The sequence below is a fragment of the Populus euphratica genome, unplaced genomic scaffold (assembly GCF_000495115.2).
Source record: "Populus euphratica unplaced genomic scaffold, PopEup_1.0 scaffold1046.1, whole genome shotgun sequence".
In the NCBI taxonomy this organism is placed as follows: Eukaryota; Viridiplantae; Streptophyta; class Magnoliopsida; order Malpighiales; family Salicaceae; genus Populus; species Populus euphratica.
In genome coordinates, this window is record NW_011500901.1 from 1 (window position 1) to 12,277 (window position 12,277).

The 12,277-nt window shown below is 31.6% G+C and overlaps 1 protein-coding gene and 1 pseudogene across 1 annotated transcript; both read right to left on the bottom strand.

The window, feature by feature from the left end:
- Positions 1-5,996: 5,996 nt before the first annotated feature.
- On the bottom strand, positions 5,997-6,902 carry LOC105116766 (uncharacterized; annotated as a pseudogene).
- A 3,821-nt stretch (positions 6,903-10,723) lies between these two features.
- On the bottom strand, positions 10,724-11,344 carry LOC105116769 (uncharacterized). Its single transcript, XM_011014231.1, has one exon. The coding sequence runs from the start codon at positions 11,342-11,344 to the stop codon at positions 10,724-10,726; it is 621 nt and encodes a 206-aa protein (XP_011012533.1).
- Positions 11,345-12,277: the final 933 nt, after the last annotated feature.

A 12,277-nucleotide genomic window follows, 5' to 3' on the forward strand; every position in this document is an offset into this window, starting at 1 on the left:
GATTTAATAATTTTACTGATAAAATTTTTTATAGATATTTACACTAACAGTTCATCTGTAATTATTTTACTAATAGGATCACAAATAAAAAATATCCATCAGAAAAACATTCATCGGTAATTTATAGCATGTTGATAAGTCCGTTGTTAATAACTTTACCAAACAAACAAAATATTTGCAAAGAGTCATTCATATTTTTCATTGAGATGGATCATATATTCTTGTACTCCTTGACTAACAAGGCTATGGACTCCAGAGACCTATTGCTCGAGACCAATTGCAAGCATTCAACAGTTAAAATATTATGGGTTGAATGATCATTCTCGTACCTGTCATTCAACTAGTTATTCTATATCTCTTGAAAATAAAAAAAAATAAAATCATCAAATTCAAATAAATAATAATTAAGAAAAAAAATGGTTGAAAACCAATGTAAGACAAAGTGTTGAGCTTGACTATCGACAAGCCGTTGCACCATTTTTTGGCATGCATCACTTCGTACGTACATTTCTATAAAAAGCTTCATTGTGCTTGGCTCACATCCAAGAATAGTAACCTACAAAATAAAAATGTTGTCAATTAAATATATTTATAAAAATAATAAATTAAAAAATGGATGTAATTAAACAAATCTTATCATCCACTTCACATGTGAAACAAACAGAATGAAGTCGTTGGTGTGTATGGTAACGAAACCGTGAATTTTCTGACTCTGGTTCCCCATAACAGTTTATAACTGTTGCGTGAAACTCTTGGACGCCACGTGCTGATTGTATTCCACCCATATAGTCTCTGAGAAGTATGGCGACAGGAAATCCTTCCAAACTGTCACGTCATTCCAGCCAAGTAGACCGCTTTCTTTCACATATTTTTTGGATTTCTTTTGTGCCTCGTACAAAACATCATGCAACCTATATGGTTCAAAAGAATTATCTATAAGTAAATGACAAATAAAATTTTAATATTTGGAATATAAAATTATCTTAATTTCAATGTTACCAAGTTGTAGCGTGATTCTTTGAAAACCTCTTTGCAACATTATCATTTGCTATATCCCATTCAAATTTTCCCTTACAATAAAAATTCAGAAAAATAAAAATTTCAATAATTTTAATAAAGTAAGTGAATTTACACAATAACAATAAAAAATTTAAGTTAATACTAACCTTACACCTTGAAAACCATGCATTAACCTACGTTTTCCATTATGGATGTTTGGAAACCTGACTCCATTGAAATAATAAAATTTACATCAATGATTTAAATACCCATGTTATTATTTGGGTAGCCTCAATGTTTGTAAACCTAAAATTGGATAAATTTAATGAAATATTATTTGTTAAAAAATAATTAAACATGTCGTTGTGAAAACAAAACAAACTTACATTGAAAGGTCATCCTTTCATTGCACCTCGTATTTGCGAGTGCATGGATCCCGCTGTGAAGGGACCCCCTTTATGTTGTGGCATTGCACTCGATGAGGCAGCGTCATGAGTCGATGCATGTGCTTCTTCTTGGTCGGCACCTAGTGACTCATGGTTGTTATTATCATTGTTATAGAACTAGCAACAATCTTGTGCTCATAACATGTAATTGATTTTTTCCTTAGGCATTTATATAAATTTACAAAAAAAAAAATTGATTTTTTTAAAAAATTCTACGGCACCTCTCCTATACAAGAAGATATCCAAAATTTTTAATCCTGCAAATAAACAATATATACACCACAAACCACTTGATTTTATTTAATTTCTATTAATAATTTTGAATAATTCAATTTCATAGAAAATTCTCATTTTCTACGTGATAATATTTGTAATCCTAAATTTACAAGAATTTACTTCAAATAGAATACATACAATATAGTAATTAAAATCAATCCTACACATTTAATTAAATATTAACATCATAATTAACAAAGAAAATAACTAAAATTCAAAAAAATAATAACAAAATATTTCAATAACAACTACAATCCAACACAATTATTTCTAAGTGCTAATACTTGTGATCCTAAATTCACAAAAATGTGTTCTAAATGGAATGCAATACAAAAGAATAATTAGATTTAATCCTATACATTTAATTAAAATTGAACAACAAATTTTAAAATAATAACTGAAATTAAAAACAATAATTAAAAATACTCTATTCAATAACAACTAAAATGCAATACAACATTACTTCATAAAATTATAAAGAACAAATAAATGAACAAAAACAAAGACCAAAAGAAAGAAATAATGCAAAAACAAATAATGAATAAGAAATGAAAAAATCTTACATTAATGGTGTGCTTAATTTTATAGTTGAAATAGGTGTGATAAAATAAAATAATAATAATAATAATAATAATAATAATAAATTGTTAAAAAAACCACATAAAAAGAAGAAGAAGAAAATACTTCAAAAAATTAACCCATAAATACCTAGTGATTGCATTGAAAAAAAAAAAGAAGTTTGATTTTTAGCCTTGATGTTTGAGAGGCAAAACTGAACAGTAGACCACAAAGAGAAGGAGATAAGAACTAAGTTTCTAAGTCGAGAGGAAAAAAAAATGAAGGTTTCTTGTACACGTAGAGCTTTTATGTTAAGTTTTATGAAAAGAATTTCTGATGGATAATTAAATATTATTATTTTTAAATATTTTATTTATGATTAAGTCTATAAAATAAAATTTTAAATTTTTTGATATATACTAAAAATTCCAAAAATCCCTCCACTTTTTTTAGTTATGTTTGTTATTTCATTGGTAAAATGGTAAACAATCAATAGTTAGAAATGTGTTCTTTGATCATAAATGCATTAATTATCAGTGTGTTAGAATTCTTATTTTGATGGTGATTTCATTAGGAAACCTATAAAAACATATATTTCAGTCAGTAAAAGTATTAATTGTCAGCACATTGAAAATCTTATTCTATTGAATGATTCTCTTGAACATATTAAAACTTTTAATTAGCATCACTGATTTGAGAAGGAAAACAATTTTTATCACTTCTAAAATATATTGACAGATATAATTTATCAGTATAGTCATATGTAATAAACACTATAAATAATGCTAAAAAAAAAGAAAACAGTTCTCGTCACTTTTGAAATATATCAACGAACACCACTTGTTAGTATAATTGTGTGTAATAAACAATTCATTGATGTTTTCATTAATTTTGAGACAATATCTGGCACCAAATTTTATGTGTATTTCTTATCTATTTATTTTAAAAATACTTATATTAATAAATACACAACAGTAACATCAATTCACGTTACAATAACAAATTCTATTATGCTAAACATGTAAATAAATTATTTTATCGAAGTGGAAATGCGATTTTGCCGTAGTGGCCGACCAAAAGGTGGAAAGGTTGAAGATCGCCAATGATGAAGATTTAAGGTACTACACTTTTCACTGTTATACGAAACATGTAAATAAATTCTGTTTGAAAATACTAGATTCATTTTTTATAAAGGCAACAAGTTTGCATTTGAAATTTCTAATGGATAGGTAGAGACTATCAGAAATTGATCATGGACCATCTTCAAAATTTCCTGCGTTTCTTATGAATAGCCAACTTGGAAGCATAACCATAAGATCCGATCAGGGTAGATCTGGTTCAAGAATTGGATTGCAGGTTGCCGTTTTACATCGTCAATTCACCAAACTCAAAAATAAAAACCCAAAACTACATCTTTTTACGAAAAAAAAAAAAAGTTTTTTTTCCCACTAACCTGGGCCGAGTGAAGAGCTCCTCTGCCTGAATGTTTTAGGACGCGTTGTCATCGTTTGAAACAGATGAATTACTTCTCTCTACAAGCTTGGTTTTTGAGAAATATATTAGCAAATATTCTTCCTAAGAATCTCGAACCTAAAGCACAAAGGCAAAACCTTGTGTTTAATGCAGGAATGTACTGAAGGCCACAATTGATGTGCCATGGGCAGGAGAAGTAGACTTTTACTGCACCCAATTAGACCATTTGGATGGAAATTGGAGACTGAGACAGATAGGCAGGAGTTATCAATTCTTCTGATGGATCAGATTGCTCATCAGAGAGATACCTGGACATTGTCAGGGTAAAAATTTCATAAAAAGTATCTTCATAATCAACTACGTTCATGCCAGTTTTCTCTACTTCTTCTAACCCGCCATAATGGATTTTTCAGTACTACGAGGACATCGGAAAGCCAACACCAAAGATCGAAGTGACAAAGTTTCTGAAGGGGAAAGGATACGTAGATGCGAAGGACTATCTATGGAGGGGAACGCGAGCCAGTAGTCATCATTGCAAAAGGCCGAAGTAATTAAACAACCTTGTCTCGGTTTCTTTGCCAGAATTTAATCAATCACAGCACCTTTTCTTCTTCTTTTGAGATGATAAAGTTCGCATGCCATAAATTTGGTTGAGCTAGATGTGCAAGGAACATGCAAGTATGGCACAAGAGTGGATTACGTTTTGGCATCTCCGAACACACCGTGCAAGTTTGTTCCAGGTGATCTCATCCTCAAGGCACTTCTGATCATCATATAGTTGAAGCTGACATCATAAAAGCAGGCGAGGGTTATCAAGAGACTGCAATTAGAGGAGCCCAGCAAGCAAAGCAGAAAGCTGTAAGAATTACAAATCCTTGGTCTTCTAGAGGTATATGGAAGTTGAACATTTGGAATTTTTCTTGGATAAAATAATAAAATATTTATCCGTTGTGTATAGAAGACGATAAACATTCATGTTAAATTACTATGTTTACCCTCCTTTCTTGCTACACATAAAGACTAAAACTGTTTCTGAAGTTGTGTGGGAATGAGTTTTTGTTTGCTTCTCCACCACAAAAACATAGTGTTAGGGGGGCGTTAGTGGGATTAATTTTTAATGCGTCAATCACGTGTGATTTTCAAATCTACAAAATAAAATATCTAATTTTAATTGGTTCTAGCCTTCATTTATGTTACTTAAAGGTTTTCAAACACTAGAATTCGATAAATGTTGTCGAAATGATTTCATTTCTACTCAAATCTTATGTTTCCGAAAAGCCTATAAAAGTTTCAAACTTTCCCTTCCTATATGAAGATACAAAAAAATTAAATCGTGAATATTTTTATAAAACCACTAATAAATGATGTGTATAAAAATAAAAAATATATATTAAAAGTTATGGAAAAAATCAAATTTAAAGAGATATTAAAAATAAAATAATTTCTAGAAATTAAGTAATTGACCCAGTTGACTAGTTAGGAACAAGACAAACGGTTGACAAACGGCTTAAATTAGATAATTAGTTGAATTAAATAAATTGATTGACTGGTCTAATTAACATAATATAATTTTTATTTAAATTAGAATTTTCTTGTATTAATTTAATCTTTTAAATATTTAGAACTTTATATATATAAAAAAAAGCTTATAATTCAACATTATTAAATAGTATAAAAAAGTAACTAAAAAAACTTAATAAAATTATACATTCCTCTTAATTTTTTTCCTGAGTTTTTAACTTTATATTACTGTTTTTTTTTTAATCTTATACCACACTTAATTTTTTCCAACAGGATGTACGTAGGAGAATACGTGTACCTAGAGCTCCGCACCAACAAGAGAGATAGACATGTGATAAATGAGGCTCCATTTCTAATTAACCTAGGCTCCATTTCAAACCAGCTTAGACCCACAATAGTAAAATCAACAGATACAGATAACACTGCTATCGAAGATAAACACCCCTTTATATGGGAGATATGTCCAATCTTTAGCCTTGATAAGTTTGCTTTTTATTCACTTATTGTGAGGTTAAATATACTTTTGAAATGGTTTGTTAATTGAATAAGTATTAAATTAATATTTTTAAATTTTTTTTTAATGATTTTAATATCTTAATGTCAAAAATAAAAATAAAACTAAAATACATATATTATTTTAATATATTTTACTTTGTATTACATTACCAAATAAGAATTTAATCTTAAATAATTATATATGGAAGGATTGATTGATTAGTACAGGGTGAAGAAGATTAGCTGAACTGGTCTTCAGCTTCAAATTTACAAATGGAATTAAGACAATTCGCATTGCCTCTTACAGTCACAAAATACAAACTTATTATACATATTGAAGGGAAAGGATACATCCATTCCTCCCTCTTCTATTCTTGAACAATCATACAAATTCAATGACGAAGAAGCATTCTCAGGGTATAGAGCTGCAAATCAGGAACCAATTTCTTCAAGATTTTTGCAAACTATTTGTTTATAGTATAGATGTATTCATCATCACTAAGAATCCTGTGAAGAATCACTTGAAGGGTATCCAATTCCATGGCGCTTGTTAGGGAACAACATGAACACGGTACCCGAAACTGCACCTATGGCAGGAGGCAACACCATGAGCAACACCTTCTCAGTGGACTCAAAAGAAGGATAAAAGCACTCGACTGTGTTGCTATCCAACAGGGACAACACAGCAAACACGATCAAGGAAAAGAAAGCATGAGCGAAGTCACCAACTCGAAGCTTGTAACTTGACAAGTCCACTGACGATCCCGGCAGAATCTGAAGATGGCCAAAGCCCTTTCATGGTCGCAATTCCATAGTGAGTCCAGCCATCACTGCCCCTGTAACTGTCTGTGAAACAAGAGAAACAGCAAGAGAAGCCACAGAGGCCTATGAGAATGCCACTCAGATACTTGTTAACGGTGTGGCATTGGCCGTTGTTGGTCAAGACAGGGTTAAGGAATTGGAACATAAAAACTGTTCCTGTTGGGAGGAGCTTTATCAGGTTTCCAACTCCTGAAAATGTCTTGTCCTGGATGGAGCTTTCTCTGGTTTTAGTGGCCATTTGTCTATCTAGCTTTGTGCTTGCTGTTTTGTGCTTAATCTTCTTGCTGATGATTCTTGAAACACACCTTGCAAGTATATATAGCTAGACACTGGGATCGATATCTATCGTATAGGATTTGTATAGATCAGATTCGAGAGCTGAGCATGAGAGAATGTTGCTTCTACGTAAAATCAATGGTGTGTGCACAAAAAGAAAATTAGTCTTGCTTTTACTCTTCGAAAGGGTGGCCATCTTCTACAAATCCAAACCTTGAAGCATTGAATTTTGCTATATTACGATTTAAAAACTAAGATCGAGAAAAAAAAATACATATTATAGTTTTTGTATCACAGGAAGCAAAGCTTAAAATATTCTGTTTTTTGGTATATATACCAACAAATGATCTCTAACTATATTTTTCATCAAACGTGTTGGAAACATTTAGTGACGACGGTGACATTTATAATAGTTTGTAGTTCGTTTTTCAAAGGATTTCTTGGAGAATATTCTGTGTGAAATTGATGCGTAAATTTAATTAATTACTTGCTATGCTTATTTACCTTCTCAAGAAAAAAAAAAGAGTTGATACAGTTGTAAGTTGGAGAATATTTTGGATGCTATAATTAATTATCTTATCACGAATATATGTCCTTTAGAAATTTTGTAATATAGATAATACAGGATCACAATGTAAAAGTCAAACTTCAAAAAATAGCAGTGTAAAACTTATAACTATCCAAAATAATTAGGGATGAAACTAAAAAAACAATTAAAAAATCATTTAAAAAATATAGATTTAAGAAAAAAACTAAATTTAACATAAAAATAAAATAAAACTAAATAATAAGGGATGAAATTGAAAAAAAAAATAGAACAACTAAAAATAAAAAAAAAATAAGAATCATATTTGATCTAAAAATAAAATGTCAAAGAATGAAACTCAAAAACAAATCAATTCAATAAAGGATTACATCACAATTAGAAGAATGAGTACCCAATCTAATATAGAAACCAAGTACAAAGGGATGAAATTGAAAAACAAAACTTGATAAATAATTCAAGACCATATACAATATAATTAAAAGAATAAGGATCAAATTTGATTTAAAAATCAATTGTGAAGGGATAAAATTAAAAAAAAAAGCTTAAACAAACAATTGAAGGACAAATATTTAAACCTTTTTTTTCTTTTCTTTTTTTGCAATGGGCAACACACTTTCATAGGGGAAGGGAGGGAAAAACTTCCAGCCGGAGCTCCTCTATGGTCTGCCTAGAAACATGTGCCTTGTCACTATGCTGGGGGTGGTAAAAGACATCGAATGTCGTCCTGAAAGGCAATATTTGGTTATATAAATATACCATCTAAAGGATAAAAATAGCATCCACTTGCTGGCACGTGTTCAACATGTGATAGCCCACTTGCTGGCACGTGCTCAACATGCGATAGCTATTTCTAAATATAAATAATAATTTATATATATATATATATACAAATACCTTATTGTTCTTGACCTCACTTAATATTTACAATAAATCATATGAAAATGATGGAAATATCCCTATATGTATTTTTTTTTTGAAACCCAAATGTAATATATATATATATATATATAGAAGATAAAATAAAAAATATACAGCATGCATGTCACGGAGCACATACAAGATAGACCCCTCTACTGTAGGGAAATGCAGAGGCAAATAAATTTATAGAGAAAGGTGCGTGCCACCCACCCTATATATGTCCCTCGTCAAAAATGAGACTCCTCTCCTTTCTATGGAATTAATCCCTTGCCTTGCCTTAGAATTTCTTTCAATGCAAGCACTAAGAGCCCTATCTCGATTCTTTCAATGGTAGCTGTTATTTTTTAAAAATATTTTTTATTTAAAAATTTATTAAAATTATTTTTTTATATTTTAAAAATTAGTTTTAACATAATATGAAAACATTAATTTAAAATAATAAATAATAAATATTTTCAAAAAAAACTTTTCAAACAAAAAAATAAACAGATTTTTTACATTCATCTCTGTTTAGAGATGTAAGTTCCCAAAAATAAATTTATTTTATTTTTAAAAAAATATTTAGAAGTGTGATAATAATTATTTTGTAAAAAAATTTTAATTTAAAAATGTATTAAAAAAAAAAATACCAATTAGCGCGCGCCCATGAAACGATGGAGTGAGAAATCAAGAGATTCTTGACAGCATTAATGGTTTTCGGCTAAGATTTTTGTAAAGTGGAGAGGCCCACAGTCCCAAAACTGGACGAGATTTCTATCTCGTCTGCCCAACGGTACCCAACAGCCAATACTGTATATATGCAGCGCAGGACCCCGACTCCACCACCTCTTCTCCACCCACATAAAAGCAGCACAAACAGATGATATACAGCAAAATAGTCAAAACTATCTGTTTTTAATTATAGTTTTAAAACTGATCAGTAAATTAATCTAGGAGACTGGGTTTAATAAAAAACTAGCTAAGAATTTAGCCTAATAAAACCTAATTGACTCGAAGAATTGACTCGGAATCTATAAAACTTACCTGTTTTTATATATATATATATAATTATTTGCAACAAGAAAACTAAAAACCTGAACTCTTCAATCTACAAAGCTATATCAATTGCAAAAAAAAGCAGAGAAATTTAAACCACAAACAAATCATACCAGGTTTTGTAAATAAAGTAAGTAAAAAGACCAGGCAACCATTGCCTATTTGCCTTTACTTTCTTCTCAAATCTTAAAATCTTCCCAGCATGCAATGAGGAGAGAGATGCTAAAGAGATGATGCCAGAGTTAGAGGGTGCAAGCTGATAGATCCTGAGTTTTGGGTAACACACAAAAGCATTTGTTATTATATGTTTCTCTTTGTTCTTCATTGCTTGATTCTTCCAAGTGAAATAGCATGATGATTTATTGTGGCTTTCTAACTTTTCTGATTTCTAGCTTTTTTAGTTATTAATTCGTTATCTTTTAATTACATGGATAATTCATGTTTCTTGAATTATTTCTCTATTTGGATCTCTCCAGTTTGGGAAGAACTAATCTTAGAACATTGAAGCCATCAAAATTGCTCACAAGCCTGCATTATGCATAATATATAAGATCTAGTTTAATAATTTGTCATTGTTCAACATGTATATATTGATGAAAGAGTAAAATGACTAAACAGATACTTTAAAAACTAACCTCTTACGTAGACCAAGAAAAAATTGATTCACATAAATTTATTTTAAGAATTTGAAATCAATTAGGGAAGAAAACCAAAACATCAGTGAAGAAGCTAAAGAGATATTTTTAAGATGCTCCAAGTAATAATTTTATAGATATTCTTATCAATTTTAATATGTGTGTGTGCGTGTGTGTTTTGTTTTTAAATAAATATGATATTCGTAGGAACCATAAAATTTAATTTAATTATTGATGGTGGATTACACAAGGAAATAATTATTTTTACAATTCAAATTATTATTAACATAGAAGATGTCCGAAAGGTAACCGACCGTATATCTCAACTTGATTTTGATTTTACATAAAATACATCAGTAGGGGGAAAAGGGAAGTCTTTCCTTTTTAGGCTAACGACGACTTCACACCATTCCACAAACTTTCACTATTTTCTTCCTTCACAACCCCCCCACTACTCCCCCAAATATTACAACATTCGCCCCCAATTCCCTCCTCCTTTTCATTTCTCAACCCTAGACAACTCCCTAATTACCAGAAGTTTTAGCTAATTCGCCCCCATATTCTCCCTGATTTTCAGGTCCGCCTCCTGTTTTTTAAAAAACTCACGGGAGGAACCGATCCTTCACAAACCAAGAGAGACATGACAAAGACGAAGCGCAGAGGGGCTCGAGAGAAAGAAAGAAAGAAAACCCGAATCCGGACCCGAAGATGGTAACCGGGTCTCAACATTCGAGTCGAAGCAGACGCCTTAGATCCCTGGTGGCCGAGTCATCAATTGAAACCTGCTTCTTCTTCGAAAAAGACGGCAAAGGAAGCGAACTCGGCGCCGGGGACACTGCAAAAGCCGATCCGGCGTACATGTCACACTTTCCACTCACCGGAGACCTCAGATCCACGATCCTGATCTGTTTTGAAACCACCTTAGGGTCCGGACCCAATCGGTCCGTGCTGGCAACAACAAAATCACCACCATTTCCTTGTTTCTTCTTCAAGGACGCAGTCTCGCTGCTCTTGATCTTCGTGTCTAGCGACTCTCCTCGCCGTAAAATCGTAACCTTCTCCATCACCTTGTTGTTCCTGGGGATCTTGAGATCATCAACAGTGCCTGATTTCTTTGAGATCGAAGGCTCTGATTGTTTCTTTCTCTGGCCCGATCTCTCAAACCGCACCGCTGTTGGTTTTCTGTTAAACCTAGGGTTGCTGTTGTTGCAGTAGCTGTTAGTGCTACAAGCGTTAGGGTTAGAAACGTTTCCGTTTCCATAGTAATAATTTCTCCGACGACAGGGAGAAACTCTGATTCTTTCAATCAGGCAATCTTGTGGCCTTGCAACCTCAGTCCCCATAATAATAAACAACACTAATAATACCTCAACTAAACAAGAAAGAGAGAAGAAAGGAAATCACCAGAATCTCATTATCGTTGTTGTGCTTGTCAAGCTATTCTCTTTCTTTCTCCTCTAACAGGGAGGGAGGGAACGAAAGTGAGGAGGAGGCAAGAGATGTGGGTGTGAAGGAGAGAGGAGGGTTTGCCTTGGTATTTTATAGAGAAGAAAATGGTTGTGAAGGGAAGTTTCCCACCGGCCTTCCTTGTTCATTACATTATTTTTACGCGTAAACGACCTTGACTGGGCGGGGTTCTGTTTTAATTTTAACTATAAATCAGTCCTCAATTTATAATTATTTTGACAAGTCACTCCTCGATCTTTCTTTTTTATCTTATCTCTTATTTATCTCACAGTGAAGTAGTTACCTCTAAAGCACTTTAAAATCTCTCTTCAAATCAGTCCTCAATTAAAATGTGCTCTAAAAAAAAGAGATAAACGTATGCTTAACGGAGCTGAAAAGCCTAGCCAAATAAAGAAGAAACTTAAGGATGGGGGACTGACTTGTGAAATGCAAATATAGTAGAGGATATATTTGTAGTTGTCCTTGCCTTTTGCTGTTAAGAAACAAAACTAGGTGCCTGCCTGTTCTAGGCTAGGGATAACGGCGTTTGCGCATGCACCAGTCAAGGGTTAGCTGTCCGTTTCTATCTGTTCATTTGAAATTATTTTAAGGTGGGGGGCACCAGGGCCGGGTTGTTTTAAAATTTCTCTGCCGTGTGGTATTGTTATTTTTTAAATAATTTTTTATATTAAAATATATATTAATAATATTTTTTATTTTTTAAAATTATTTTTAATAATAATATATTAAAATGATTGAAAAATATTAAAAATATATTAATTTAAAAAAATAATATATCAAAATAATTTAAATATATTAAAAATATATTA